Here is a 24,877-nt window from a genome sequence, read left to right as displayed (position 1 = left end):
ACATAAAGATAAAAAAATGTAAGTCTTACTTTCCAGAGAGAATGTCCTGCTTGAGCTGGAGAACAAACAGGTACCTAGAAGAGAACAGAAAAGAGACTTATGGAGTACACATTTTTTTTGTCATCCCCAAGAGCTCTTAAACTACCACCAAACAATTAACGCATTGATCGAGAACTCGAAATTACATGAATCATTGACCAACGTTTCAGCTTTGCACGCAAACTCAAACGGCAAAATAAGTATGCCATGCGAAGTTCAGCCAACTTTTATTACAGCAGCCGTTGAGTGTGTCAACAGGAACACTTGCGCAATTACTTGCAATGAGGATATGATTGACACCACCCATATGGTTTCAACAAAACCAAAAATATTTGATCATGCATAAGTCATTCTGAGAACAATGGCACATTTGCCTTGCAGCACAAGACATGTATAACATCTAACGATACAATTCAACTTTGCAACGTTCTTTCAAATGCAGGAACCCAGGCTCTGATCGCGTGTAGCCTCGACTAGTAAAGCAACAAGCTGTACAAACCATTCATGCGCATCAACGGCAGCCTCTGCTACACGGTCGGCACTCGGCATGCCAAACACTACACATGTAACCCAGTGCACATTAAACTGTGCTCACAATGGAGGGTGGTTTTTTTTACACATTATTATTTAAGAAAAACTCCTAAGTTTGGGGATAGTCACAAAAGACTGCCTGGAAATTGTCCAATAAGACAATAAAAAATTGTACAACGCTGCATCTTGTTTCCTAATCTTTTACAGCACCCCAAAACTTCGAGTTTTAACGACGATGACCGCCCCTTCCTGTTTTACCGGCATAAAAGACCACATGTGCATGTTCTGCAAGTATGGCCCTCATTTCCTGCACACGGGAAGGGGGGCAGTGGAGAGCCGGCACCATGTCTGGCTGCCATCGCCCAACATGACACTTCCAAGACGGGCACCCGAAATGAGGGAAACCGAGGTGAGCACCTGGTGAGCTCCTCGTGCAGGTTGTTCGGCTCCGAGGAGTAGAACTTGACACGCATGTGGAAGCAGTAGGGAGGGCCGACTGCATGCAGCGAAGAGAGCACGGAATTGTGAATGGCAAAGTTTGTAAAGTCACCGCAGTGCAATGTTAGCTCGGCAGACCTCTCTCCTGGGCTCTTTCCTTCCTTTAGCTGTTCTAAAAGTTCAAGGGTGCTTTGTGAATGTATTTAAATATAGCACTTCTACTTATGAACTCTAAATATTTCAATAACATTTTAAGTAAATAAATGCATGTGCAATACATGTAGTTAATGGAAATCTATATGGCTGAATGGTCTACTGTCAAACATCCATTAACCAAACCAGCTTGGTAAAGCAATAACATTCCTTACTTTTTACTTGTTTCCGAATGTTCTTGGTGTGATCCAGCCAGTGCTGCATGAAAACAAATCATAATTGTAAAACAATCCAATATGACAGGCACACATTAGAATGATAAATATTGCCAATAAACTAAAGCACTTCATTTTTCGATTTAAAGCTTTCGTGACTGCAGGGATTCATCTTCTTGGTTCTTTCGGTAAAGTCACGTATAAGGGAAATAATAAAGTAATAAAAATAAAACATAATAAAATAAGTATCACGACGTTTCGGCCACAATGCAAGCAGCCGTCCTCAGGTGAAGAACAGGTCTGTCTGTCGGAAAGACAGCGTCACCTGAGGACGGCTGCTTGCGTTGTGGCCGAAACGTCGTGATAATTATTTTATTATGTTTTATTTTTATTATTTTATTATTTCCCTTCTACGTGACTTTACCGAAAGAACCAAGAAGATGAAGCACTTCATATTGTTAATATTCTGCTATGTTTCTGTCATAATAAAATAAAAATGAAATGTATTTTTTTTACCCAAAAAGCCTCACTTAGTCCCAGAATTAGTCTAGGAGGGTTCTGGAAGGAAACATCTTGCCAATGGATTTTTTTTGCATTTCGGGGAAACCCAGAATTTCTAGGGCAAATCCCCACGAGCAGATAACAATCAAAACTCCTTCAAAGATATTAGCAATCTACTTGCTGTGCTATCTCTCAAAGGCACCTTGTGTTTCTACAGGTTGGTGTATATCGAACATGATGATGCATGCGCCTACCCTCCCCGCCTCAAAAATAACGGATTGCAGACATGCTCCTACTGATCCAGAGAGATTACGTCAAAACATGAATGATTTTTATTTACCGAACAACTGTCAATGCAGATCTGTACAGAAATTCTGTGAAGATTAAAAAATAAAATCCATTATTGCGTCTGCTGCTGACACTGGAATGAGATTGTGAAAGGTTCCCTTACGGAGACTTGTGCCGAGTCCATGAACTGCAGGCCGAAGTAGTCGACCTCCAGGATGTCCAGGTGGTACATCACTTGATCAAAGAGGTCTTGGCCCACCGCCTTTTTCTGCGCAACGACAAAATGCTACCTTCATGAGAAAGAACGCTTTAGAGTGGCCATAAGCATGCGCTTTCCTTTCTGCCATCTGGGTTAGGAATACATGTGCAGCAACATCCAAGTGGAGCCAGAAATATACCGCCACGAAAGACACTTTTCCACAAAGAGGTGGCGACATACAAGGATATCCGGGCAGGTGTCAATGTGACAACACGTCGGACTCACGATGAGATGTCAGTGCAAATTCCAATTGGGGGTTGACTTAGCCTATAATCTCTCACAAACCAATTAAATGCAAACTTCTTTGCGATAAGTCAACGCAGTGGTCTACAGACTAGATACAGGAACAGTAGTGTGAAATTTCCATCACTGGCTCAAAACTGGCAAATGGCAAGGAAGGTGTGCACTGCCCTTTACTCGTTTGAGTCTTGGGATACACTTCGATGTTGATATAGGCGTGCGTAATAAGAATGCTTCATTCGTAATGGTCTTTGCAGTACAGTAGTTTGTATTGTTAACATTTTATTAGAATCATACAACATAATTTTGCAAATTACAGTAACCATAACAAGGTTAAACATTAATTCTAGATTTGAAGCTTTCGTGACTGCAAGGATTCATATTCTTAGGTTTTTTCGGTAAAGTCACGTAGGTAAAAAATTAAAATTAATAAAAGTAAAATAAAAATAAAAATCACGACGTTTCGGAGGCAACACAAGCTTCCGTCTTCAGGTGGAACCGTCACAGCCCGAAGACGGAAGCTTGTGTTGCCTCCCAAACGTCGTGATTTTTATTTTACTTTCATTAATTTTAATTAAATTTTTTTACCTACGTGACTTTACCGAAAAAACCTAAGAATAAGGTTAAACATCGAGAATGCGGGGTGATGATGAAGCAAGACTTCACCCAAAATACACATTTATCCTTTACCTACACTAGTACTGTGTACACGACGCAGCGCTTCCGTAAGTGGTGTTTTATATGAACGATGATGGCACGCAACACGCTAGGTGACAGTACTGGCTCAGCCAGTCGGAGGGATTAGCGCAATCCCACAGCACAGGCTACTACTGTATGTGGCACAATATTACAGAATAATAGACTTTATTACGATATGGATTTGAACATAATAAGCTCAGATTGCATTTTCCGCATACAAGGTGAAACTGTGCTGATGTGAGCCAGTATATTTGACTGTTGCGGCCACGTAAACTCGGGTATCTGCTTCACAATGCAATGTGATCAGTGGTGTATTCATATTAAATTGTTATCGAAACTCATGGCTGATGCCGCTGCAAGAGGTTTTCAGCAACAAGTTTCGTTTGAGGACTAGATGGTAACCGGTTGGCTAAATCGAGTCTTGCACGTGCTGGCGTAAGTGGAATGCTGCCAGATATAAATAAAGACAAGTCACGCTATGTACTTTTTTTCTTAAACTTTTAAATAAGACTTTGAATGAAAGCCTCCAATGACGTGCTTACATTTGCCTAGGTTCGTTAAGATGTCTTCATTTTGTACTCGCTTGTCAACGTAAAAATAATACCGGCAAAAAAAAGACCTGACACCAGCAACATTATGGGAAGGCAATACTTCCGTGGCCTATTGAGTCACAGGAAAGTGTCTAGGTCATGAACAGATCTGGCACACGATCTTTAATTACGGGACACCCTCTGTGAAGATGATACAGTTACATGCATGTGGTTGTATTGCAACGTCGGATGTTGCACGAGAGAGGCTTAAATGTATTTACTACATTAGCATGTCTGTTTACTGATTAACGACATCCTATATCACGAAGGAGGGGCACCTCAGTCAAAGCAGTTACTGTCCAAAGTCCAAAACAATGCACATTTAGGTTGCAAGGTGCAATCTGTCAGCCAAACAGCACAAATTCGGGGCAGTTTTCAAGGTTTGGTTGCCGAGTCCAATTGTTATGCAAAAACGTGGCCTACCTGGAATTTCCAGACCAAGGTGAGATGTGACGAACATGTTTGTCTGAACGCAAAGTGCTTTCGAATGAAACATTCACTCCACTGCCCCACCCCCCGATGGAGCACCTGGGGAATTCCAGGCTGACTCATATTTGATCCAATTACAGATATTTCTTTTTCAACCCAAGGTAAATATAACAGGCCAATTTCATTGGAAAAACTTATTAAACAGATTGTAATTACGTAAGTGTAAAACCAGAAAAGGTAATAATCTGTCACTAACGCTTGCTAAGACGACACAAGCAAAGAAAACGGCGTCGCCTACTGTGGGAAATGTCCCTGCAAATCACTTTGCATGACAAATGTGACCAGTGAACTCAAAGACCGATTTGTCCAGGATACCCCACAGACATACAAAAGATGAAAAAAGTGCAAATCGCCAACATTTATCACGCCAGGTGCTTTAAAACAAAGTGGTTCCGCAAGTCACAAGGTGAAGCTTTGGACCGTGCAAACATCACTGGGTGCCATGGTAAATGATGCTAATGATCCGTGGCAGGAACCTTCGAGCCAACACACTCCAGGATAACAAGCGTGGCGAGCGTGGGCATGCCAAGAAACAATAATCACTATCCCATGCTGCTTTACACGCATAACTTTATTCATTAACATGGATAGTTAGAGGGCATGGTTTGCATGGCTCTCCCTCGCCAAAGCAACCAGATATTTCCTGATGGCTTTTCTTTGTATTTGGCTGGCTAAAAAACATGCAGGCCAGCTGCCACTTTTCTTGACAAAAGATTGCATTTAAAATTAGTCAAATAAATGACAGGACATCACCAGTGCAGTAAAAAATGCCAATAACGATGTAAGTATTACTTAGTTCTGGTGCCTGGTGACAGTGGAGCGTGTTTAAACAAATAAACCACGAATGCAGCCCTCAATCGCTTGCGCTTCGTGCATCTCCATCTGTAACCGAGTTACGTGGCGGGTTGAGAACTAAACGCACGAGGCACGACCACACAATTGCCCACACAGAAGCCACGAGCAAAAGCCACCAGCAAAAGCCACAGCAACTACCAATCACATCCGTTCATAGCTACGGCAACTGAGCCAAAGACGCAGGCAGCAGCCACAGACAGCCCATGTCTCCCAAGCGGTCACAGTCCCAGGACGTAGACACTACGGACTTGGTCAAAACGGCACAGCGATACGCTTTGTGCCAATACCAAAGCCACCACAGCCGCCACCACAGCCACCTGCCCCTTTCTAAGGCGAGATTCGCTCCTCCTTGCGTGAAACCAAATTCCGTGCGGCAGATACCGGCCACACGGAGAGGGCCTCAACACAGCAGAGTGGGTCATCCATCATCCCCAGAATCCCAGAGGTAGCCGTGAGGCCAGGTGGGTGGGAGGGAGGGCCCCCTGTGCCAACTAACCGGGGAAGGAGGTACAGGATAAGAAGGAAGAAGAGTAAGGAGGTGGTAACGATGAATGTTGAAGCGCACAAAGAGGAGGAAATGGTGGATAGCTGAGAGGTGTTGGAGAAGAAAGAGATGGAAAGGTGGATGAGTTGCAGCAGGAGGTAGGAATGTTTGAGGTCAATGAAGACGTAAAGAAAGAGGAAGTCGACGGAGGAATGACGTGCTTGTCAGAGGTGCACAAGGTGAATGAGGTGTTGGAGGAAGAGTGATACAGGAGGGAAGGAGACCGTCTCGTATGGAATCCAAGTGTCGCTGATGGTGTAGAGATGTGTCACAGCGAGGAGGAGGAGGTGAGAGCGAGGAGGTGAGAGAGCGAGGAGGTGAGAGAGCGAGGAGGTGAGAGCGCGAGGAGGAGGAGGTGAGAGCGAGGAGGAGGTGAGAGAGGGAGGAGGTGAGAGAGAGGAGGAGGTGAGAGAGAGGTGAGAGCGAGGTGAGAGAGGGAGGAGGTGAGAGAGCGAGGAGGAGGTGAGAGGAGGAGGTGAGAGAGAGAGGTGAGAGCGAGGTGAGAGAGGGAGGAGGTGAGAGAGCGAGGAGAAGGTGAGAGCGAGGAGGAGGTTAGGATGAGGAGGTGAGAGAGAGAGAGGAGGAGGTGAGGAGGAGGAGGTGAGAGCGAGGAGGTGAGGGAGGTGAGAGAGGGAGAGGAGGTGAGAGAGGAGGTGAGAGAGGGAGGAGGAGGTGAGAGAGCGAGGAGGAGGTGAGAGAGCGAGGAGGTGAGAGAGAGGAGGAGGAGAGAGAGGAGGAGGTGACAGAGGGCGAAGGACGCGTCTCGCACCGGCAGCTCCACGGTGATGTCGGAGCCGTCGAGCAGCGAGACCCGGCAGGTGATGGGGTCCCTCGCGTCCCCAGCCGCGGGGATGTGCGCCGCGGCCTCCACGGGGCCAGCCTTGCCCTGTCCGTGCCCGTGTCCATGCCCATGCACGTGGCCCTGACCGTGGCCCTGCACGTGGCCCGGTCCCTGGCCCGGTGGCCGGACCGGACCTCTGGTGAAGGTCCGTCGCAAGAAGTTCATCTCTCCCTCCACCTCAACCAAGCCTCCCCCCTACCGCCTCTTCAGGGCGGCTCTGCTCGGCTCGTCCTTGGCGCGGTGTCGGCGTGGAGCTGTGCCCCCGCGAAGTTGCGATGAGAGGGCGAGAGACGAGGGGGGGGAGCGAACGAGCAGCAGCAACAGGACGATGATGAATCCGCGGTGCGCGCCTGACGGTAACTCGCGCTGCGTCGTCTCCTCCGCCACCACCACAGCAGCAGCCACCACCACAGCGCGGTCTACGCATGCGCCACGCAGAGCGGCGCCGGACGTGACGGCACCACTCGCAGAGCCCACCCCCCAATCTCACCCCCCTATCTCACCCCCCCTATCTCACCCCCCCCTATCTCAGCCCCCCCTATCTCAACCCCCCCCCCTATCTCAGCCCCCCCCTATCTCAACCCCCCCTATCTCAACCCCCCCCCCCTATCTCACCCCCCCTATCTCAACCCCCCCCTATCTCACCCCCCCTATCTCACCCCCCCCCTATCTCACCCCCCCCCTATCTCACCCCCCCTATCTCACCCCCCCCTATCTCAGCCCCTCCTATCTCACCCCCCCATCTCACCCCCCCCATCTCACCCCCCCCCCATCTCACCCCCCCATCTCACCTCCCCCCATCTCACCCCCCCCCCCCATCTCACCCCCCAATCTCACCCCCCAATCTCCCCCTCCCCCCATTTCCCCCCCCCATTTCCCCCCCCCCCCCATTTCCCCCCCCCCCCCATTTCCCCCCCCATCTCACCCCTCCATCTCCCCCCCATCTCACCCCCCCCCATCTCACCCCCCACCATCTCACCCCCCACCAATATCACCTCCCCCCATCTCACCTCCTCCCATCTCACCCCCCCCCATCTCACCCCCCCCCATCTCACCCCCCCCATCTCCCCCCTCCATCTCATTTCCCCCCATCTCCCCTCCCATCTCCCCCCCCCATCTCATCTCCCCCCACCAATACCACCCTCCCCCACCAATCTCACCCCCACCACCAATCTCATCACACCCCCCCATCTCATCACCCCTCCCCACCCATTTCATCATCTCCCCCCCCACCCATCTCATCCCCTACCTTGATCTCCCTCACCTATACCTCCCATCAGGCCTCTCCACACCGCCCCACCACTAACCTCCAACTAATCCCTCTCGCTTCTCCCTCCCCCATGCCCCCCACCACTCTCAATGGCCCCCCCACACATCATCTCATCCACACACTACCCCGCCCATGCCCCCCCACTCCTTTCCCATCCGTCCAATACACGTCCCAAGCCTTCCCATCCCATGTCCACCCCCATCACACCCCTCCCATCTGCCCCCCACCACCAATCTCTCCACAGCTCCTTAATTTTCCCCCACCAACCTTCCATTTCCCCCATCAATCATCTCTTCTCACCAAGGCCGTAGCCATGGAGTCAACATTGGGGGGGGACCACATCTTCCAGAGGGTTTGGGGTCCCCCCCCCCAGAAAAAAATGTATATTTGAAAACTAATTTCCTGCCTCAAATATTACAAAATTCACTAACACGTAGGATGGACTTTTTTTTTACAATAATGTCTAATAGTGTATTGTATTCCATTGCTCTGTTTTTTTATTTTTTACCTTTTCTTGTTGCATTGTATGTAATTGCAGAAATTAGGGATTAATAAAGTCCAACAATAACCACAATCATATAAACATACATATTTTTTATAGCAATATATTGGGGGGGGGGGGCATTTTGAGCATATTTGAATATTGGGGGGGATGTGTCCTGGGTAACTTGATGTTCTATATACACGCTGATTTGGGAAAACTGAGATTGATCATGAAAATCAATTGCTGTACATAGCAATGTGACGAAAGGAGAACGTTTTCAATACGTACATATTACCTGTTATGACATATATGAATCAGAAACATGGACATTAACGAAAAAAATGGAACAAACGTTGATAAGGGTACAAGCAAACATAAGGTACATGGCAAAGACACATGCATGCATACTCGGGATTACATCGAGGGACAGCAGAATACATGGATCTAAGGGCAGGGATTAAGCGAGAGACGTAATATTGCATGTTCAGAAATAGTGGGCTTGGGTAGGATATGTCACTAGAATGGATTGCAGAGGTGATAGAGACTGGCTATGGGAGGACAGCCAAAAGAGGGACATTCATAGGAGATGGAGCGCTGAAATTAGCTCGTGTGCAGACGCTATATGAATTGTTGAATCACATGACCATTTGTAAAAAAAGAGCTTGAAAGCTCATTGGATTCCTCCAGTAGAAATACATATTCTGATTGTGATGCCTTCACCCAGCAGGCATCATGGCTGATTACGGTATTGTGAAAGTACAATGCACTGGATTTCAAATTCGTTTTTCTCTCTCGAATAATAAGTACCCTCCTGTTAATTATATTTCGAAATTATTGGAATATCAATATGGAAATAAAATAACAGCTTGTCTTGTGCAAACCCGGGGCATATCTACAGGCATATATCTATTGACTTAAAGCTTTCGTGACTGCAATAATTCATATTCTTTGGATCTTTCAGTAAAGCCACGTAAATAGAAAATAATAATAATAAATATCACGATCGAAACGTCGTGATATTTTTTTTATTAAGAATATATACATATATTTATAACGCAGTGAATGAGAAATGTGGTTGTCTTAAATTAGTCTAAGTAGATCCAGTAATAAAGACAAATAGGTGAGCCGAGACACGTGTTAGAGCCACGTCACCCCGCGGGCACTGTGGCTCGACTGTGTGAAGTCAATAGTCCAATATTCTCTCCGTCGGTTAGTCATCAGGGCTCACCGTGACTGGCCTCCCGCGTACAATGCCAAACTACACCCACAGAACACTATGTACATTTACTGCGTGTGTAAAAATGATTACTGCTGTATGTTTTTTTTTTAACGGAACAGTCATTTTGTACATCATTGGTACCTGAAAAGTGTAGCATGTCACTATACTATGCATATTTTATAATTATGAATTTATTTTGCGACTTTGGCTGTGTGAGAAAGCATTAGGTTTTGTTAAAATAATTGTAAACACAATTGTTTGCAACTTAAATTAATTATTTTATTCGTATTCCTTTGTCAACCCACTGCTATGTGGATGGTGGTGGATGCTTGACCATACTTCACCGTGCTGATCAATGTGGGTTGCTGTAGGGGGAGACCCAGGAACGGTTACAGTTACCATTCACTAGCGATGTTGATCATGGCCAGAGATTGCACTCAGGCTCACTTCCTCGGAATTGCACTCAAAACTCACATCCGCCAATAACACTCTGGCCTTGCAATAATATATAAATCAGAGGTGACGTTTCGGGAAATATCCCTTCTTCATAGAGGCCGGGGAGGCAGTGAACAATAAGAGTTGGAGACTGCACTTTAAGCCACGGGGTCAGAGGAAAAAAAAAGGAATCGAACTCTGGTTGTTAAGATTCATAACGCAGTGTGCTAACCACTGCGTCAACACTCCTCTCCCTTAATAATTAAAAGTATTGTATGTTTACTGTAAGGAGGCTTTCCGAGTCAAGATTTAATTGCTGCGAATTATTATTCACAAAACGTCCGCTCATTAAGTAGAATTCCTATCATTAGCGTTGTCGTGTATTTACTGTCGCACGCAGTAATTAATGAGGGCTTAATTTTTCATGAAATATTTTCTGCGAGGGTGTTCGGAGTGCACTGGCTGAATTAAGACCCATTCTAACATTTAAATATATCAATATACTGTATCCAATATATTTAGATATATATAGTGTCCTTCGGGATGAAGAACTATACAAATGTTTACCAATCCAACCCTCATCTACAGTTACTGTAGAACACAACATAGACGATCATAATCTGCGTGATAACAACCAATCGGAACGAACTAAATAAATTATATAAGTTAATACGCAAGGCTGTAGAGTTGTGCTGAAGCTACGTTCGGAGATTAAAATCATTTAAACAAAACACCGCTCAGTGCTGCCAAGTTAAATTATATACGCTGTTTTGTATAAGCTGTACCTTCAGGCGCGATTTAAAATATGAACACTGAATTGTCGAATCTTAGGGAGGGTGGTCAATGGCTCCAAGGTCGGAACACAATAGAAACAGGTTCCATCATCTTAATTTTCACAAAAATAACGAACATTTGTGCATTTGTAGTGCCATAGGGGATGTTACTGTTAGGTGCCGGCCCGGAAGGGTTGTGCCGTTCGATGTTCCTACATCGTGGACAGCACCGTGTGGGTGGCTGTGTGTGACACCAGCCCTAGCGGGGCTTGGCGAGCACTGGGACAATGCGGGCACCACGCACAGTGTGTGGTGGGGGCTCCCCGGAGGGGGAGGGGGTGAGCGTCAGCCCAGGGACAGGGTTGCCCCGGGCCATGGCACTCTGGTTGACCCTGTAGACACGTGGTCAAGAGTGTCCACACAAGGGGCCCCAGGTGGGGGGGCTCGGGGGTGATCACGTGTCCGGAGAGAGAGCTCTTGAGAAGGTTCGAGAGGGAACGAGAATGTTCGGGAAGGGGGCGGGCCGAGGGTGGAGCGGCCCCGAACGGCGGGGGATATAAGGCGGGTCCCGGAGAGGGACCGGGGTCGCTGCATTCTACAAGCTGGAAGCTCAACATCTACAAGCGGCAAGCTCTACGTCTCAAGCTGAAGCTCTCCGTCTTACGAGGCAACCACGTGGTCGGAGACCCGAGTGAGGGTTCGACCCTTCGTAGCAGTAACTCGCTGTAGTCTGGCAAAGGGGCAGTTACCCCCTTGTGTTACGGTGTTACGGTGTTACAAATAAAAATGTTGCCTCACTATACATTTACTACATTATCTCACAGAATCAGCCGCACAATGCACCAGATCTCATAAAAGCTCCGAAGCTAAGCAGATTTAAGCCTGGATTGTGCTTGTGCGTGCACGCGGGGCTTTCGTTACTAAAACACACACCCGTTTCCAATCAAGGTTTATTGAAAGCACGTCTGAACTCTTGAGACATACATTGTTAACGTGTTCCAAAGCGTGTTTGAGTCTGTGACCCCAATCTTCTCTTCTTGGCGGAACACTCCACAACGGATATTCTAGGTGCTATGTATGAGATAGTGTGATCCCATACAATTAGGCTGCACTCAATGGAAGCTTGGGCCGGACAAGCCGGTGGGACTATGAATCGTTACACGCTGCCCATACAGATGCACGACCACCCACTGCTTATTGGCCTCTGCCGACCCCTGCTGGTGATGTATTGTCAGTTAAATGTCATTGCATACGTTCATACTCTCCAGTAGTTGGATTTAGTTCAGTCACTTGTACAATATATGAATAAAACACCATACTTTGTGACAAGAGGGGGCAAGATATAGGTGTTTATTACCAAAGGAGGACATATATAGAGCATATTCTACAGTTTCAAGTGTACGATTTCAATAGTTAGTGTTTTTAAAACGATTCGTGTGTGCGTTAGGCAAAGCAACACACTTGCTAGAACGCTGAAATCCAAATTGATCCATATAATGTAGGCATGTGTTCATGACTTCATACCCTGCCATAGTGCTATGATTAAGCACATTTTAGCGGTACAGTACTGTGTAAACATTTGGTGTCAATGCATCACTGCATACCATCAGACACCAGTTACATTTAAAAATCCAACACAGATTCATATTTACGTGTAGCATTTACTGGTTTTCTAGGATATTCATAATACATGTCAATCATTGTATAATTACCACGACTTGCTGTGTAATTATGACCAACGGATGCAAATTATTGCCGCTTTTCTGGTACTAAAATTAAACAGCAGCGAGTGAAGTAAAACCTCACAATACTCGTCACAGCAATAGGTCTCCTACATTTTTTGGAAACAACAAAATACTCTACTGTTTTTATATTAAAATATTATAATTATTACGCACAAGTAACAAAACCAGTTATATCATATTTGGACACAGCTCCGTGCACGTCACGGTTTGACACACCCCTGGCAACCGATGTAGTCATGTGAGTTACGATCTGCCTGGAGAGACTGCTAAATTCAAATCGACCTCGGCATGACTGCCTGCTGGCTCCACTTGTGTGATTCAACGCTTGTCGACAACGTAGCACATGATTGCACGGATGGATCCATAAATTGAGGCTTAGGGCGGACAAGCTGAAGCATTTCTTTAAGACGAAAAATGCTGAGCCTTGCAAGCATCAACACCTCTGCTGTGTTGTCAAGGGCGGTGCAGCTCGTGCAAGGGTGTGACCGTTCCCCCAGGACAGCGCCATCATCACCATACATTTTCAGCATAGACCGTCTTCTCCTGTACAGGTTACTAGTGCAATAACATCGAAATGTTTCCCCCCCCACATCACGTCACAGTGCAATTTTACAAAGGCCGCCAGCGTGGCATTACTAGCTTAGCGCTGTCGCGTGGCAATAAGGCTCGGCTGGTCCATGGGTGCCACACTATGACGTGGCACACTTGACCCTGGACCCTCTCACTCGCTCCCTTCTCCACTTCTCTTTCTTTTTCTTCTTGCAGTCGTGTTCAGGCACCTGCTGCCTGTGGGGCATGCGGGAGGGCGGCAGGGCAGGCCAGTAGTCAGCCGTGGCATTCTCATTTGAACAGCCTGCCACCCAACACTGTGTAAGTGTAAAGAGATGAATGTTTACAAAGTTGAGGTGAGTGACCCAGTATAGGTTTGGTGGTGGACATGGCCTGTTATATAGAGAGCAAACAATGGGTTGTGGTTTGAGTTGGACATTTACAGCACAGTACAGTGAACGGTTTTCAGAGTTCAGTGCAGAAAGGGATGTCGCTCCAAACCTGTCTAGCCACTTATAAAATAGGATTTTTTTTTCCTTGGGACTCATATAAAGCAGGTGCTCAGCTTAGTTTGTATGAGAAGTACATGAACAAGCAATTCAATAGTTTAATATATTTTTTCCAGGAAATTTAAATAAATGTAATAATTGTCTTCTAAATTGTGTTACTGTATTTAACTGATGTATGGTATGTGCTCTGAGAGCATGTAATTTGCACAAAATAGTATTTAGATGATGATAGACCTTTCATGGGCTGCAACTCTACATCCATAATTGGAATGATGAGGTCAAAGTATGGGAATGTGCAATTGTTCTGCCATCATTACCAGGTCATAGAGAGCCGTCAAATAATAATTGTTTAATCGGAAAACACCAACACAATATTGGCAATGGATTACCTATGTTGAAAATAGTGATGACTCTCACTGGTGAATTCAGAAGCCTTACCGTATGACTCTGACCAGCTGGTGAAATGCCTTGTCCACATTTAAGGGAGGTTCCTTGGCACTTGTCTCAATGTATGGAATCTGCCAATAGAGATCGATACATCAAAAAATCCTAAATTTAAAACTTTTTTTCGTAGACATCAAAAGTATGGCTGCAGATATGGGGGGGGGGGGGGGGGCAAGTGGAGCAGTTTACTCTGAGCCTCAGATACAAGGGAGCCTCAGAAAGGGATGAGCGGGCCTCATCTTGCATTGACCCAGGCCTCCCAAATCCTTTTGGCAACTTGTGACGACGAGTTCTTACATCGAACTTGGTTGCCATCTCCTGGCCTTGCTCCGTGGAGATTTTTCTCAGATGCAGCAGATCCACCTTGTTAGCCACAAGGACCATGGGAAATGACCCTCTGAGCCAGGTTCAATCCAACGAGAAAAGAAACAGGTGTTACGATCATCGAATGAGGACTCGCACAAAGGACAGCATGTTGTCAAGCACAATAACATATATTGTGCAGATGATAAAATGTAATAAGATTGGAGAAAGCAAATGTGAAATAATGATAAGGAATCAAGCGTTTGGTCGTCATTGATAAAAACTGCAAAGGGGTGGTCGTATGCAATTTGTGTTGTGTTCAAAATAGGTTTTGGAAATGCGTTGCTCAACACTTACAAAATATAACTGAACTCAAGCTATATTCTTGGTTCTTTCGGTAAAGTCACGTAGAAGGGAAATAATAAAATAATATAAATATAAAACATATATTTCCCTTCTACGTGACTTTACCGAAAGAACCAAGAATATGAATCCCTGCAGTCACGAAAGCTTTAAATCAAAATTGAACTCAGGCTATCAAAATTAGCTAATTTCCAGTCCACTGCTATGGGCTGCTGAGTGTGAAATTAAATTATACATATTTTAACCTCCACATTTCCTATACCGGCAATAGCCAGGCATGCCGAACGACGTGGGCATGCTCACCTGTCTTTGACGCGCAGGATGAGCTGGTGGAATCGTTCCACGTGCTCGAAGCTCGCCTTGTCCGTCACCGAGTACACGATGAGGAAACCGTCGCCCGTGCGCATGTACTGCTCCCTCATGGCGCTGAACTCCTCCTGCCCGGCTGTGTCCAGCACTGCCAGGGAGAGGTCGCAAGCAATGACAGATGAGCCATGCGCCATGCTAAGAACTAGTGACATGGCACTTAGGGACTCTGCTAAACAATATATGGGCTATGAAGAAGGCCCATTGGCCAAAATGTCACGTTATGTGTTTTACTTTTAAGGCCACAATGTTATATACTGTATTGACGAATGTGCTGCGTTTTTTTGTGAATGGAGCCACTTCACAACAGATGCACACACACATGCCCCGTCTCGGGGCTATTGACAAGTTTTAAAGACCCGTGGCAAAATGGCAATTGAGGCCCTTTGAGGTCACTTGGGCCCTTTTTCGTGCCCCTTTAGATCTGAGGCCTGAGAGAGACATCCCCCTTTTCCCCCTCCTCTAACTGGTCACTGAACCACATCATCCACACCTCTTGGAATGGAACTCCTGTCTTATGATGTTCATTGTGGGGCTCGTAATTGATTACTCTCCTGTTGATGGAATTGATTACGTTTACTGTCTCGTTTGTTTCCTTTCTCATACCCGTCCCCTTTGTACAACTGTGTTCGCCCCATTAGCATAAATGTACCATAAGCATGTCAACTTCATATAATTTGTGTCAATTGTAAACATTTGATTCCCACACTCACCATTGTTTGTATGTATCAGGAGTGTAAGAATCAATTTTATTAAATGCACAATTACATGCCTCGTAAAGACAACAGCCACACTCAAATTCTGATATGTGCAGCAGACTGCGCCAGTTAATTCATTCACAAATATATTCGCCTTTTGGACTCTTTTTACAAGGGATTGTTTTTAACACCTGACTCTACGGGTGTCATCTATAAGCAGCTTCTGCATTGCATGTATTCTTACAGACTTGCACAAACCTAATCGTGAATTATCACAGGTTTCCTGCTATTGTCCCAGATAGCATCCACCGGCAAAGTCTGAGATAGGACAGGAAGTGACCCTTTACACCCTCCAGTTGTGAGGAAGTGAGCACTTCCACCATCATGAAAAACATCCTTCAAACCACACCAGCCCTATGACGCTGCCCACCACAGCAAAGACAACACCTACCATTCCACAAGCTTCCCTGAGCAAGGAACATTCCAGGTTACTTACACCTCACTTACATCTGTGCTGGTCAAGGGTGCTGAAATTGGAGCATTCCATGTCATGCAGAGGGGAGGGTGAAGGAGATTTGTTTTCCATGTTTCCAACCTAGAGGGTTATCTTTGTGGAAGCGATTCTAACTTCCACGTCTCGCATTTTAAGTTTTTTATATTTTTGTTTGAGTAAAATTTCATGGTGCCATGACGATGTAATTAGTGCATTCGTGCATGTCAAAAAAACATGCTTAACACAAGCGAGGTACTTGAAGGTAATTGCTTCATTAGATGTATACATGTGATGTGGCACACCTAGCAACGGCAAAATACTTGACAAAAACCACAACACTTCAGAAGTGACCAAGGTTAATGAAACCTGTCAGTTGGCGAGACGCGACGCGGCGCTATGGCGTACCGTCCAGGATGGCCCACTGTCCGTCAATCTCTGCGTGCTTAATGTACGAATCCTCGATGGTGGGGTCGTAGTCCGGCACAAAGATCTTTTGGAAGAATTGGATGGTGAGCGCGCTCTTGCCCACGCCACCATCGCCCACTACCACCACCTTGTAGGTGGGGAGGTTCTCGTTGGGAACTCCACCGCTGGCCATAAGTGCAGGACTCCACTCAATGGGACCACAATCGTGGCCACCAACAGGTGGCTCGTCGACGGTGGCTGACCTGCATCCGTCGTGTCCGAGAGGAAGACGCAGCACAATCTGAATAAATCACTCACACCTTACTGCGAGGACTACATTGCAAGCGGAAGAATCCACTGTTGTACTATATTACTATGGTCCAAGTATATGCTAACCTCCCTCACCAAACCATACTGTCATGAAGAAATATGATCAAATAACCCCCAAGACCACAGTGTGAGGAAACCCTCATCCAAGAGTGGATGGACAAAATGGCTGCATGTGTGCCTTTGTGTAGTCATTGCTGAGTTAATTATCGTATGTGAAGCACAGGTTGAATTAAGACAATTATCCATTCATTTTTATCACTCCTTTTTATGAAGTAAGATTTCTATTTTAATAATGGTGTTTGTTTAATCACTGATATTTAAAGAGCATTCAGGTCATCGAATGTAAATCGGCCTTCTCGATGAATGAAACCCCGCAGCCATTGTTTAAATGAGGAAATGTTGTACCTGTGTCGGCTCCTCTGATGCTCGCAAGCAAAGCTGTAGCCTATTTAATAAATGTACTTACGTAACTCGACACTATCATGGGCCAGACCCATGCACAAATACTGTGGGGATCAACATTGAGCTACATCAAAGTGTTGGAAAAGGTTCAAACTAAAATGTGCTGGTTTGACAATGTCACTCAATTTGCCGAGTTTTCAAAAGTAGATGAAATGTTTTTTCAATTGAAAAAGAAAACTGTAAATTGTGGCAATAGTACGGTAATTCTAGATTTGAAGCTTTCGTGACTGCAATGATTCATATTCTTAGGTTTTTTCGGTAAAGTCACGTAGGTAAAAAACATTAAAAAGTAAAATAAAATAAAAATCACGACGTTTCAGAGGCAACACAAGCTTCCGTCTTCAGGTGGTACCGTCACAGCCACGACAGCTGTATCAAGTAAATGAGAGATTGCAGAAGCCACCACTCCGTTTATATAATGGTTGGAGGAGGTGGTGGAGCAAGGACCGCATACTTTTATTAATATGGTAAGGTGAGGCTTAAGACTAAGAATAGACTGCATAACAAAGGCTGAGCATTTGTTATGGAGAGGTGCGGTTTGTGACTCAACCTGTAACAGGGAGACCACCACTAGACATGGTAAAACTGTGATGGTTGTCTGTCAAATAAGATTGGCAAATAAGTGTAGTTAAATCGTTTTTGCATGGTTAATCACATCTTTCCAATGATTACTCAGTTTGTAACCGTCATCACGGTTGAAATTATGTCTGTGTTTGTATATTTGTATGGCTTCGTGTACAAACCTTTGATGGTAGCCAGGAGGTTTGCAGAGAACCTCGGTCTCGGAAAATACAATTTCATGAGAGCCCACCGAGTTGTAGCAATGATCGGCAACGGCCGAAGAATCAGTCCTGCCGTGTTTCAGATCTGACTTGTGCTCGCGGACACGATCAGAAACATGACGTTTCGTTTCTCCAATGTAGCAATCACCACAAATGCAACTCAATGTGTAGACTCCAGGATACTGTAAGTCAGGAACGACATCCTTCACAGATGGAATCAAATCACGGATTTTATGCACTGTACTGAATCGGACTTGGATCTTATGTTTGTTTAGAATTTTGGAGATCTTTTTGGTCACGCCTGCTATGTATGGCAACGTGATAGTTTTGGTCGGAGTTTCATGTGGCTAGCTACTATTCTTAAGAATGCTAAGAAACCCACTAGTAACATCAGCAAAAACGAACGCTCTGAACTCGCGGACCTAAAAAAGAGAGATGATATAGTCATCCTCTTGGCAGATAAGGGCAATGCCACGGTCATCATGGATAAAGATTCACTAGCATAAGTACCCGGCGTTGCCCGGGTGAAAAATATATTTCTTAATAACCTTACATATATACACATATGGGCTGCTACCCCTGCCCCCCCCCCCCCCCCCAGGCACGATCTCCTCGGCTGCTGTGCAGTAATATGTACGGCCTATAGTGTGGTGGGGTGTCGAGGCCTAGTACCGTGCAGAGCCTCCGGCCTCGCCTAGATTGCCCACCCGGCCGAGGCTGGGTACCGGGGCCGTTACCCCCCCCCCCGCGCTACAATAATACTGTATAATCGCTATAATTTAATAATCTACCGACCCTATAATAGTAATTGCACACATTGTGGTGGGGGGGGGAGTGAAGAGGACGTGAAACTTTGATGAATTTACCTCAGAGTCGCGTGTTAATGCGTGCGCATATTTTTAACGGGAATTAAAAATGGCGTCCACCCCACAGCGAATGCGTCGCTACCCGTTGCCAGGGGCAACCGCCGTCCAATGAAACTGGGTATGGTCCGGCGACACACAGACAGACAGACAGATTTGCGATTTTATATATATAGATATACAACAACAAAATCCTGGACCTTCTTAATGATGGGAGTTACTCCAAAATTAAAAACGATCCCACTAAAAACCTAACGACAAAAACCAACAGTATCATCACGAGTTCGACTTCCCTAATCGAACCAAGCAAACGTCCCTCTCTAAAACCATCGGCGGCTAAACCTCCCAGACTCTATGGTCTTCCCAAAATCCATAAAAAAGGCACCCCGCTACGACCCATCGTGTCGACGATAAACTCTCCTACGTACAAACTATACAAACTAGCCCGTTTACTATCAGATACTCTGCTCCCCTTCACAGGCAAGACCTCTTCGGCAGTACTCAACTCAACCCAATTAGTCTCTATGATTAAGGACATGGTACTATCTCCTGATGACATCATCGTCAGCTTTGATGTAGTATCTTTGTTCACCAAAGTCCCAGTACTGGACACCCTAACAATAATTGAGGACTTAGTCCAACATGGATTGAATTCTGATGTACCTGCGCTGGTTAGGCATTGCCTCACCAACACTTATTTTACCTGGAATGGCACCTTCTACAAACAGAATGAGGGTACCCCTATGGGCTCCCCCTTGTCACCAGTTATAGCCAACATGTTCATGGAAAAGTTTGAATCAGACGCCATCCAGACATCCACCCTGCGTCCTTCCTTGTGGAAGAGGTATGTGGACGACACTTTCGTCATCTGGCCACATGGCCTCCCAGCATTGAACCACTTCTTGGATCACATCAATTCTAGACACCCATCCATCAGATTCACCATGGAAGTGGAGAAAGACGGTAAACTACCATTCTTGGATATTCTGTTTGAGAGGAGGCCTGACAGATCCTTGGGACATTCTGTCTACAGGAAAGCCACCCACACAGATTCCTACTTGAAACCGGATTCCCACCACCACCCATCTCAAAAGAATTCTCTCATCAAAACGCTATACCACAGAGCCCATGGCATTTCTGACCAACACCACCTGGCCGGTGAATTAAGACATGTACATCGGGCCCTCAGGATGAACGGATACTCTGACCGCACTATCCGCCAAGCTGTTTCTCCCACCATACAGAAACAGCCACATGAAACTCCGACCAAAACTATCATGTTGCCATACATAGCAGGCGTGACCAAAAAGATCTCCAAAATTCTAAACAAACATAAAATCCAAGTCCGATTCAGTACAGTGCATAAAATCCGTGATTTGATTCCATCTGTGAAGGATGTCGTTCCTGACTTACAGTATCCTGGAGTTTACAAATTGAGTTGCATTTGTGGTGATTGCTACATTGGAGAAACGAAACGTCATGTTTCTGATCGTGTCCGCGAGCACAAGTCAGATCTGAAACACGGCAGGACTGATTCTTCGGCCGTTGCCGATCATTGCTACAACTCGGTGGGCTCTCATGAAATTGTATTTTCCGAGACCAAGGTTCTCTGCAAACCTCCTGGCTACCATCAAAGGTTTGTACACGAAGCCATACAAATATACAAACACAGACATAATTTCAACCGTGATGACGGTTACAAACTGAGTAATCATTGGAAAGATGTGATTAACCATGCAAAAACGATTTAACTACACTTATTTGCCAATCTTATTTGACAGACAACCATCACAGTTTTACCATGTCTAGTGGTGGTCTCCCTGTTACAGGTTGAGTCACAAACCGCACCTCTCCATAACAAATGCTCAGCCTTTGTTATGCAGTCTATTCTTAGTCTTAAGCCTCACCTTACCATATTAATAAAAGTATGCGGTCCTTGCTCCACCACCTCCTCCAACCATTATATAAACGGAGTGGTGGCTTCTGAAATCTCTCATTTACTTGATACAGCTGTCGTGGCTGTGACGGTACCACCTGAAGACGGAAGCTTGTGTTGCCTCCGAAACGTCGTGATTTTTATTTTATTTTACTTTTTAATGTTTTTTACCTACGTGACTTTACCGAAAAAACCTAAGAATATGAATAATAGTACGGTATTTTTATGCGAATGTTGACACCACACAGTATTTGATTAAAAAAATTATTGTTTATAGTTGCAGGGTGTACTCTACTGATTTCATACTTTTCTTACACAATGTATCAAGTAATTTATTGGCATTACAATAATTATTATAATGAGTCAATAGCCAAAATAGCCTCCTTTTTAAAAGGAAAATGGATTGCGATCACCTCCATTTGATGGGCCATTGGTGGAAACTCCAGATTCCTACGATAGGCACCTGTCTCTCCACAGGTCAACTGTTTACTTTCAAAAATCGTACTGAAGTATTCAATATTTGAGGAATGATGGCCCAATTTGTCACTGAACCAAGATACAGTATACACTCAACGTTTTTTTTGAAAAGTTGGGCACTCACCAGTGGAGTTGCATAAAACCCCTGAAATTACCATTTACTCTTGACTTGTGCCATTCGTTTCATCAAGTGTCAAACTCAGGGGGAATTTCCTTTCAGCTTAATATTTATGCAATGGGACGCAATGCTATAGCATAAACACGGAGAATTATGATTTTAGGTGGTGTTGATGTTTCACTGCTGGCTTAAAAAAAATCACTTCGTTCGAGGAGAAACGTGATACGAAACGCGATGACGGGTAATTGTGAGCATCTCGACATCCGCACACAGCAGCGTAGGAAACATCCCTGCTGTTGTAACGCCTCAGAATGAAGCTTACACGCAACAATGCACACATCATCACAAAGCGGGACTCTCCGATGCTATTAAAAATGTTGATTACGGTTGTCGATTCGATCGCAAGGGCATTTCTTCGTAGAGTTCTGCAGACTTTACAGCTCAATGTCCAACAGAGGGGGGCTGTTGGAAAATGCTTTACATTTACATCGAACAGCTATTATCAAGTAATGTTGTTAACATCGTTTTACCATGGAAACTCGTAACGTTCAGCGATTCAACTCGGATTCTGGCAGGGAATCAAGGTAACTCAATTTGTGACAAGCATGAAGGGCTCTGAAATTAACATTGAGTACGGGTGTGTTAGCATTACCTCTCTGTTTGTTACACACGTTTTTGGGGGTTATAATCATCATCCTCTTGCGTGAGTAACTAATATTAAAACTATCAGAAAACCATTTTATGTATTTATTTACAGTGGATGGATGTGTACAAAGAATTGGACCAAATATCCCAGAGCAGACCCACCCGTGAATGAGCCGATACATACAGGGTGGTCCAGATGTCTTATGACCCCTATTTTGCTCTCTAAAACGTTCTCTTTTGAAAGTAAAGTTTATTTAAAGCAGAAATTAGTATGCCAAGGAAATAAATGTTAGGGGTCAATTAATTAGGGGTTACAAGACATCGAGACCACCCTGTAGTGTAAGACGGCCTTTCGCTCTTTCTATATATACTGTGTATAAAAATGAACGTGATACTAAAACGGCGATAGGTTTGGTTACACGACAAAGTATTTAAAGAAAATGGGAATTTAAACACCAAGAAGAAGCGGGGTACCTGGCACTGTGCAGGTCACCCGGAGTGGGCAGACTCGGCTTCTGCTGTGGCAACTCTCCCAGAAGTTGGTTCTTCTCCAGCCCCTGGTGCTGTTGTCACCTCCCCACCGAACTGCGCTCTCAAATCTCGGTCCCTTCGCTCCAGCCGATGCCGCTCATTCCTGGCAGCTCGGGCGACATTCACCCTCGCTTGTGACAAAACTACGTCGACAAAAGTGTGGGATTTCGTGAAATAAGTAGAGAAAGTTGCAATTATTCACGGTGTGGGTGGGTTGATGGGCGGGCGGATGGGCTGCTCCACCCATGCGTGGCTTTTCCTGCATTACTCACCGAGGCCCTCCTTCACTCGGGGTGGGGGGGGGGACTCCACCAGAGCTGCCACCAAACCGGTCGGTGGCCACCCCCTGTGTCACGTTGGCATCCAACTTTGCGAACCCGCCCACACCTATGCAAAATAGAAACAAGCCCCATAGCTCATCGGATTCCTCCAGTCCAAAGTAAAAGATTCCGATAATGTGAGAGCTCGTGTCTCACAGACAGTCGGCGCTGCGGCGTGAACAACTGTATAAGTATTATTATAACTCAAGTCAAAAATTTAATTACGGTACTCGCGTATTTTTTGCAGGAAGCAACACCGAGCCGTAGGACTCTTTTTCAGAAGGGTCCCGCATTGTAATATTTTATAAACATGTTTTCAGCCAACGAATGAGTGTTTACGTGTGAAGTATTTGAATGACGGCAGGAAACTCCTTGACGGGTAACACACTTTTTATTAAATCTTGACTTGTCACTATACAACGAGTGGTCTCTATTCCTCGGACTACACACACTTCACTCGACACGTGTAGTTACTATTCCCCTGAGTACACACACTTCACTTGACTCGTGTAGATTCTATTCCTCCGGCTACACACACTTCACTTGACTCGTGTAGCTCCTATTCCTCCGGCTACACACACTTCACTTGACTCGTGTAGCTTCTATTCCTCCGGCTACACACACTTCACTTGGCCCCGTAACGTCAGTGGAGCCTACAGGCCCACCCCAGCTTGGGCGTGGGCCACAACCTCTGAGTCCCACGAGCCGGCCCTCTCACGGACGTTCGGCCCCGGGTCCCAGGGTTCCGCCTCCTCCTCCATCTTCAGTCTTCGCTGGTACTCTCCCCGTGCGCCTGTGCGCATCCCCTTATATAGTCCCCGCTCACGGGAGACGGAGTGTATGCGGACCTCGACGTGAGCATCGCTCCTTAGTTGACCAATCACGACGCGCTGTTCCTACGATCCGTTTTCCCCAGCGCGTGTTACCACTACACAACCAATCACGCCGCGCTGCCACACGATCACTCCCTCTCAAGCGCGTCACCGGCACACAGCCAATCACTACCACATAACCCATGACCCCGCGCTGACCCCTGATCCTTCACCGTCAGCGCGCGTCACCAACACACACAGCCAATCACTACGTGCTGACACACGATCCCTACCCCAGCGCGTATCACCACTACATCACCCCCTCCCACATAGCTCGCAGCCGGCCCGGCTGCTAAACAACAACACAACACAACGTCAACACAAGAAAAACCCCACCCTCCAGTGTGTCCTGTAACGCAACAACAACAACAACCTATGTACAAATCGACAACCAACACAATAAAAGTCAACAACAACACACACAACAACTAGATAAGAAGCTATGTACAGCCCGACGAACAACACAATAAAAGCGAATTCCAGAAAATGAACGCGTCCAGTGTCTCTGCGACTACATGCAGTGACGAGGCGCTCCGGCCGCCTCGACTCCTCAATCGGTAGATCATAACAAGTAGCGCGACCTAGCGCGAGTCCGCCTGGCCGGTCCGTCGTATGGGACGGGACGCTGACGACCGTCCGGTGGCTCCGGCTGCTCTGGACGGCGCGGATCGGGCCTGGAAGGACCGGCCGCGCCGCGAAGATCCAGCTGCCGGTGGTCGGCAGCTGTCAGTTCCGAGACATCTGGGAGCGGATCAGGCGGAGACATGTGAGGATCAGGCAGAGACATTTCCCCCCTTGGGTCG

General features: G+C 46.0%; 2 protein-coding genes across 3 annotated transcripts in view; both read right to left on the bottom strand.

The window, feature by feature from the left end:
• The window catches only part of LOC144931697 (uncharacterized), a 37,535-nt gene extending 30,433 nt beyond the window's left edge, over positions 1–7,102 (bottom strand). For both annotated transcript variants that reach the window (XM_078855875.1, XM_078855885.1), the window contains exons 1-5: positions 6,611–7,102; positions 2,329–2,433; positions 1,377–1,419; positions 988–1,066; positions 30–74 (exon numbers count right to left, since the gene is read on the bottom strand). In XM_078855875.1, coding sequence (XP_078712001.1) covers positions 30–74; positions 988–1,066; positions 1,377–1,419; positions 2,329–2,433; positions 6,611–6,847 — 509 coding nt within the window. In that variant the 5' untranslated portion in view covers positions 6,848–7,102. The remainder of the gene's footprint in view (positions 1–29; positions 75–987; positions 1,067–1,376; positions 1,420–2,328; positions 2,434–6,610) is intronic.
• A 5,237-nt stretch (positions 7,103–12,339) lies between these two features.
• Positions 12,340–23,109, bottom strand: LOC144934372 (ras-related protein M-Ras-like). The gene is made up of 6 exons (XM_078860099.1): positions 22,826–23,109; positions 16,739–17,001; positions 15,080–15,233; positions 14,408–14,507; positions 14,105–14,184; positions 12,340–13,394 (listed from the first exon to the last, which is right to left on the bottom strand). The coding sequence occupies exons 2-6, from the start codon at positions 16,929–16,931 to the stop codon at positions 13,298–13,300; spliced, it is 624 nt and encodes a 207-aa protein (XP_078716225.1). The 5' UTR covers positions 16,932–17,001; positions 22,826–23,109; the 3' UTR covers positions 12,340–13,297.
• Between the last annotated feature and the right edge of the window lie 1,768 nt (positions 23,110–24,877).

Source organism: Lampetra fluviatilis, chromosome 1 (genome assembly GCF_964198595.1).
Source record: "Lampetra fluviatilis chromosome 1, kcLamFluv1.1, whole genome shotgun sequence".
Lineage (NCBI taxonomy): Eukaryota > Metazoa > Chordata > Hyperoartia > Petromyzontiformes > Petromyzontidae > Lampetra > Lampetra fluviatilis.
Note: the sequence above shows the minus strand (reverse complement) of the source record. Positions and strands in the feature narration are given on the sequence as shown.

Bases quoted from the DNA above. Each gene is read 5' to 3' on its own strand.
- LOC144934372 (XM_078860099.1), bottom strand. From the start codon at position 16,931: ATGGCCAGCGGTGGAGTTCCCAACGAGAACCTCCCCACCTACAAGGTG. The intron at 15,234-16,738 runs GTACGCCATAGC...TCTCCCTGGCAG, and splicing joins ACAGTGGGCCATCCTGGACG to TGCTGGACACAGCCGGGCAG. The intron at 14,508-15,079 runs GTGAGCATGCCC...AACCTGGCTCAG, and splicing joins ATCCTGCGCGTCAAAGACAG to AGGGTCATTTCCCATGGTCC.